Here is a 7,598-nt window from a genome sequence, read left to right on the forward strand (position 1 = left end):
AGCCAAACAGGCAATAAGATGCCAGCTTTCTTTTTCATACACATACGATAAGAATCCATACAGCTTTAAAAATTTAAATCATAACGAAGAAAATCTAAAATAAATATTATTGTGTTTAGACATGAATTTTTGGAAATAAATTTGTTAAGAGTTGAAATTTTAAGAGAGGAAGTAAAAGCTTGAAACTTTATGTGAAATAGAGATAAAATCTAAACACTGACCTAAAATATGAACAAAATCTAAATCGTGACCAAAAAGAAGAATATTTGTGCAGATCAGCCACGAAAGAGTTGCAAAAGATACGTTTGGGCCCAAAAAAGGGAAAAAGAGAGTAAAATGCACCATACTGTGTCACGTGTTGTTCACGTGAGAGATATACAGTGGAAAACAGGCTAGCTGGCCTGAGGGCGACAACAGAAGATTACGTAGGACATACAAATTATAATTTTTTTAAAAAAATAATATTTGAGTTAAGCTGAAAAATGATATTTGAAATTTAAAATTATATTTTGGACATGTATTTTCATTGAAAAAATATTGCAGTTTTGTGAGTGAGGAAAAAGGAATCTTTTTTTAATTTTTGAAAAAGTGGTCAAAAACAATTTTTGATTTTTGAAAATTTATTTTCAAAAAATTTCCAAAAAACTACAAAATTTTATAGATTAATACATTTTTAAAATAAAAATTCTAGAAAAAGGATATTTTCTTTATGGGCAAACGGGCCCTATGTCTTTGGGCCCTTTTATGTGAGCATGAATGAGGTGTAAGACTGTAAAGGGGGGAAGAGATCATGTGCAAAGTGGGGGACTCATTTAATTTGAATACTGGCCAATGGTTGATCATTGTATGGAGCAGAGGTTGGCGGGGCTTTTGCATCTATACCCAGTTTTAGGGTCACAATTGAATCTATATCCACTTTGCAAAAAAGTTTGCGAGCGTACCCACTTTACGATCAACTTCAGATATGGGTCTGAAGTTATAAAAAAATGCCTGAAGTGAAAAAATTGCACTTCAAATACGCTTAAGGCCAAATAGGTCTGAAGTGCAACCAATGGTTTCATGCACTTAAGGCTAATAAGACTGAAGTAAAAAATTGCACTTCAGATGCACTTAAGGCCAATAAGTTTGAAGTGAAAAATTGCACTTCAGATGCACTTAAGGCCAAAAAGTTCGAAGTGCAACAAACATTTTCATTCACTTGAGGCCAATAAGTCTGAAGTGAAAATTTGCACTTCAGATGCACTTAAGGTCAAATTGGTATGAAGTGTAACCAATAGTTTCATGCACTTAAGGCCAATAAGTCTGAAGTGAAAAATTGCACTTCAGATGCACTTAAGGCCAAAAGGTCTGAAATGCAACAAACGTTTTGCTACACTTAAGGCCAATAAGTTTGAAGTGAAAAATTGCACTTCAGATGCACTTAAGGCCAAAAAGCTGAAGTGAAACAAACATTTTCATTCACTTAAGGCCAATAAGTCTGAAGTGAAAATTGCTCAGAAACGGAAATTTGTTCTTCGAATTATAACAATCCAATATACGGTTTAATACCTAAATCTACTCCAAATGAGCTCAAATTTGAAACATAGCCTCCAAATATCATCAGGAACAAACCCCAATCACCAATTTGTCAAAACAACAATAAATCTAATGAACCCATTTTGCAATTAAGAAAAAAAAAGAAGAAGAAACCCTAAGCAATAGTAAAAAATAAAACGTCATAATAGCTCACCATTGTAAAACATCATAAACTACATTAAGATATATTCATAACCACCATATAAAATCGTTGTCACCCGAAAAAGAAGAAGAAGAAGAAGAAGAAAATGAAGGAGGAGGAGGAGGAGGAGGAGAAAGATGCCTGAAGTTGTTTAAAAAATGGGTACAGGTTAAAACTTTAAAAAAAATAGTTATATGTTAAANTCACCCGAAGAAGGAGGAGGAGAAAGATGCCTGAAGTTGTTTAAAAGTAGGTACGGGTTAAAACTTTTTTAAAAAGTGGGTATAGGTTAAATGGGGGCGACCAAATAGGGCGCCCCGTGCAATTTTTACGAGGTTGGCACTTTTATTGAATGGCTCAGTCTCATTGGATGAGTTGTGTTACAGTCCCTAGTGACGGAAACAAAATTTTTATTGAGGAGATTCAGAAAATAAAAAAGTAAACACGCGAAGAAGTTGAGAGGATTCAATATCTAATATACATAAAAAAATAATAATCTTATACACATAGTATAATTTAAATCGAAATGAATTCGGCTGAGCGTCCTTCTTCCCACCTGAGCCACCACCACCCACCCCTCCTCCTCATTTTTTTCCTCTAATTTTTATCATTTGAAAAGAGTAGCCCTCAAGGTATAGTGAAATACTTTTTTATATAATTCAATATTCAGTATTTATATTGGAGCCCGATGAATTTTGATTCACGCCTCATAATATTCATTAAAAGATAAATGCTCTTTAACAGAACTTTTCAATATTCAAAGTTCGAACTCATAATTTTTAATTAAGGATGGAGGATCGTATTTATCCATCCACAACGATTCGTGATTTTAATACATTATTGAGAGGTGTGGACGACAGAAAAAGAAAGGCCCTAGCGACCCTTCTTTTTCTTTGTTTTAAACGAGTAATATCGTTTTATACTTGAAAATAATTAAATTTTAAAATTAATTTAATCTTATTAACATGATGTCCTTCATAATAAATACTATGACATGTTAATATCATATGTTTTTTTTAAGAAACTCTTAAATTCCATATTTAATCAACCATGTTCTCACGTAAAATGAAACAGAAGAGATAACTGACAAAACCATACTAATTCTTATTAATCATTATAATAACAATTATAATTATGCCTTAATCCCAAACATTGGGAAATTCTTACTAATAATTCAACAAAAGAAAAGGAAAAAAAACTTCACAGGATTATGCTAAATTTAGCAAAAATTATCAAGCATAGCTTGAAAAAATGAACCTATATTCCCTAGCTAATTTTTATTAGTTCTATTGTTAAAGGTTAACTAGGAGGTCTCACTTTTCAGATACATTTAGTAACATATTGCATGAATAAAAATAATTACAAACTATAGGTCACACAAACTAAAAACCACCTCCTAATAAAGAAAATGGATAAGGTGGTGGACTAACTTCCTCCGCCGCCACACTTCCTCCTCCTCTGCCGCCGTAGTCGTAGCCGGAAAAAGCCTCGGACGATGGTGCCGTTGTGAATCCGCCACCCTCCGACGAGCCTGATGACAAAGAACCAGACATCGCCGGACAACTCCGATAAGGCTCATAAGTTATCATCGGCCGACCACTCAGCCACACCGTGGTCGGTGTTTCCGACGATGGTGAAGACTGACAAAGCGTATCCTTATCGAAATTCGCATCGGGAGAGCGAAATGACGAAATTGCCCCTATTAATGGATCACCAACTTCCTCTTCACTTTTCACCGAAGAACAACTTGTGGAATTATTAGAAATCATAATTCTCCTTTTCTTTTCAGAATTATTTAAACTTACCCTTTTAGATCTCTCTTTTTCCAATAAAATCCTTGGTAATATCTCAGGGTCATCAACGACTTTACACAAAAAAGCCATCATTTGTTGTGGCCTTTTTTCTGTAGCTTCTAATCTTTTAGTCATATTTTCAACTTCTTGTTCTAAGGTTTTCTGTTCTTGTTTTAATCTTGCAATTTCTGTATAAATCTCTTCATCTTCACTCTCATCTTGTTTCAAACAATATGAATTTCTACTGTGTTTTCTCCTCACTATATTCTTCAATAAATGTGTTTGTCCTCTTAAAAACCATTCATTTGCAAATTCCCATTTATCTGGATCCACTTTTCTAAAACCCTGCAAATTCATTCAACATCAATAAATAAACTAGAATTAAAATCAATTCTTGGTAACTAAATACCACTATTAATTTACATAGACCATAGTCATGTTAATAGTTAAGACATAATTAAACATTTTAAAACTTTTAAATAAAAATTATAAAAAATTCAACATGATATTAGAGTAGATAAACTTTGTTGTAAAACAATTCAACACGAGATCACGACAAATAGGATTTTGCTATTTAGATTCCACCACATTCACAATGAACTTAAGAGAAAACCCATTTTTTTCACACACAGAGTCAGATAGAGTGTATTATTTATTGGCTCAAATGAATTCAATATTTTCGATATAAAATATATATATAGATATCAAAAAATTGCTACAAATTTAGCAAATATTACAGTAAAAATTACAAACCCTAATTTTAAAAGTATATCGCAATAATTTTAGTGCTGTGAAAAAAGTCAGTTTTTCAGAGAGGCAAATAGAGTGTATTACCTATTGTGCAAGAATTCAAAATATTTTCAATATGAAACATAGATATATCTATCAAAAATCACTAAAATTTTAACAAATACTATAGTAAATTTTTAACTCATAATTTTAAAAGTTTATGGCAATAATTTAGTGCTTAAGACCTTAAGATTGAAGGAATTAAATTTAAATTCTAAATCTGATTTTTCTAAGTCGTATTAGACATGATAAGACAGTCCAACATCATCAGAAAAATTCAAGCACTACCACATAACTAATTGTAAACCATTCTATATTCTATATTCTGATATATATATATATATATATATATATATATATATATATATATATATATATATATATATATATATATATATATATATACTTACATAAGTGTTGAGCTGACGAACAAAGCTGGAGAAATTATTGTGCTTGAAATAAATAGGCAAGATTCTTTGAGAGAAATCCAAAGGTTCAACAACTATAAAGCTGTTATTTTCTCTTCCCCAAGCTATGAGTCCATCAATTTTTGGATCATTCACCATTTGATATGTTTTCAACACGAACGGCGCGACAATATTATTACTATTCGCCTCCATCCCATATAATAATTCCTTCTGATGTTTTCACGAAACAGAACTACCTTGTTTCGTGTGTATAATGAAATTTTCGAACAAGTCTGTAAAAAGACTAAGAAATACGATAAGGGATAGCTAGACCGAATAGGTGTTCGAATCTAGCTTCACGGCGGTGGACGCCGGATGGTGGTGATGATGATGGTGGTAGAGGAGGAGTATCAGTATGAAAATGGTAAGGGATATGGTTTTATAGAGGAATTTTTTTTAGTGTATAGTATTAAATTAGTAATATGTGGTAACGTGGAGGTTATTTGGAGGAGTGTTGATATTTTTATGGTTATGAGAGGTGGGGACCACATAGGGAAGACTTTTAAATGTGATTGGTCCACGTCATGACCCTGCCGCTAAGATATTTTCCAATTATTTCCCACGCGCGGGTGTAGTGCGTGGCATTGGGAATCGAGGTTTTCTTGTGGTCCCTTCTAATTAATGCCACGTTTCGAAGCAGGAAAGGATGATGCCAAAAATCGCTAAGCTGGAAATTTTAAAATTTAGCCATTGAATTTAGATAAGAGTTAAGACTCGAAATGAGAGCTACATGATAATTTTGTTTAATATATTTAGTGGAAATTTCAAATTGCAAAAACGTGGATTTAACATTTTAAACACTCCATCTTTTCATTTTATGTATTTTACTTTTTTTTTTAAATCTGTTTTAAAAAATATCAACCTTTTTATATTTTGATAAAATTATTAAAGTTAATAAATAGATTAGTTTTGCATTTAAAATTAATTATTATTTGTTTACATTACAATCAATGGCGGAGCCAAATTTTTGTTAAGGGATGTCAAAATATATAAAAGTAAACATACCAGGAAATTAAGGGGAGTCAGTACATAGTATATATACATATAATTTATTTTTTATCTACCTACACAGTGTATTTTTCCCGCGAAGGGGTATCATTTGATACCCCTTACTTTAAGGTGGCTCCACCACTAATTACAATGAATCTAATTTGGAACAAAAGAGCTACAGAGGTGGATGCGGATTCAGCCCGAGCTAAGTCCATAAATTATTTTCACATAACTACTAGGTTAGTAGGGAAACCCAATTAGCTAGTATTGATAAGAATTCAAAGTGTTAGTACTATGAATCAAATTTTTAATTCGTACTCAATGAAGTATATATCGGGAAAAATTGGGTGAAATTTAACTCTATGGACTGTGGTGGATGGTCGGAATTCTTTTACCCTTAATAAACATTTTCAGGCTCAAACTTTGGGGAAATGGTAGCGAGTGTTTATCTCAAGGAGCATGGCAGAATAGTCGAGCTTAGGGATTGCAATGGGGCGGGGTGGGTTTGGAAAAATCCACAAAAATTTCAACCCGTCCCGTCCCGCCCCGCATAATTATTTTTTTAATTTTCAACCCGTCCGCCCCGCCCCGCCCTGCCTCACTTAATTTTTTTTCTTTAATTTTTTTCTAAAATAAACTAGTTTGACATTTTATTATTTTATAAAACGGAGAGTTTAATAGAATCAGATAAACATAAAACTAAGAGAGTATTACGCCGATCTTCCAAAATAAATGGGTTACATCATTTCCTATTACTAATATGATATCTTGACTTATGTAATATCATTTCAGTGAGACTTATGCAAAATGGTTAATTATAAATCAAAATAGTATTCGTGCTAGTGAAGAAGAATGTGAAAATGTAGTCGAAATGATTGCTTTGTTTCAAAAAAGATAAAATTCAAAGTTGCCCCGCGTTGAACCCGCATTAAACCCGCAACCTGCCCCGCTCCGTTTTAAAAATTTAAAAAATTATTTTAACCCGCTCCGCACCCGCATAAGAGTAAACCCGCCCCGCCCCATTGCCATTCCTAGTCGAGCTTCCCCTACTATTATTTAAGATCTCAAATTGAAAATTTGAGAATGAAAAATTTTTGGTAGTCGGTATTATACCTAACGGTATGTGGTGGAATGTTTGAGATTTTTCCACGCTTAAACTTATTTATCTAAGGTCTGATAAAACTGAAAAAAATTCATGATACCGAGCACTTCCTTTAGTAGGCTTTCTTGGGGCGAATTTGGATTAGTTGAGACTAGGGGTGGTAAAATGGAAATAGTTATCCTCTCATATTATCCATTAAAAAATGAGTTCGATAATGAAAATTTTAAAAATAGGTTAAATATGGGTAAAAACCATATTATCTACTTAGAAAATGAATAACCAATGGATAATTAATGGGTTTAACTTTTACATTTGTAAAACCTCAAATTGAGGGTTCCTCAAGTTTGGGAGACTAGAAATTCTCCCAAAAGTGATAATATTCAAGAAGTCATGAATAATATGGATATTCATATTATCCGCCGGTTAATTTATTTTTTATCCGTATTAAATATGAATCAGATAGAATAATTTATTAATCTGCTCATATCTGATTCTATCCGTACGTTTGCCACCCTTAGTTGGGGCAATGACATTTATATATCGGATGATTAAAAAAAAAGTGAAATCTAGCTAGAAAAAAACGATCCAAGGTGAAAATATCTCGTATATTTTTTATTATTTAATGGTAGATGAATGACGTTGAAAACAAACAAATAAATAAATACTCGGGAGTAAGAATATGCCAAACAGTGCGATTAGATTCGGTCGCTCGGAATCACGATTTGTTCTCACTTCTTTTT

The 7,598-nt window shown here is 32.5% G+C and overlaps 1 protein-coding gene across 1 annotated transcript; it reads right to left on the bottom strand.

Annotated features, from left to right (window-relative positions):
- Window positions 1–2,804: 2,804 nt before the first annotated feature.
- On the bottom strand, window positions 2,805–5,179 carry LOC109242355 (heat stress transcription factor C-1). Its single transcript, XM_019409217.1, has 2 exons — window positions 4,710–5,179; window positions 2,805–3,855 (listed from the first exon to the last, which is right to left on the bottom strand). The coding sequence occupies exons 1-2, from the start codon at window positions 4,917–4,919 to the stop codon at window positions 3,100–3,102; spliced, it is 966 nt and encodes a 321-aa protein (XP_019264762.1). The 5' UTR covers window positions 4,920–5,179; the 3' UTR covers window positions 2,805–3,099.
- Between the last annotated feature and the right edge of the window lie 2,419 nt (window positions 5,180–7,598).

Source organism: Nicotiana attenuata, unplaced genomic scaffold (assembly GCF_001879085.1).
Source record: "Nicotiana attenuata strain UT unplaced genomic scaffold, NIATTr2, whole genome shotgun sequence".
NCBI classification, from domain to species: Eukaryota; Viridiplantae; Streptophyta; class Magnoliopsida; order Solanales; family Solanaceae; genus Nicotiana; species Nicotiana attenuata.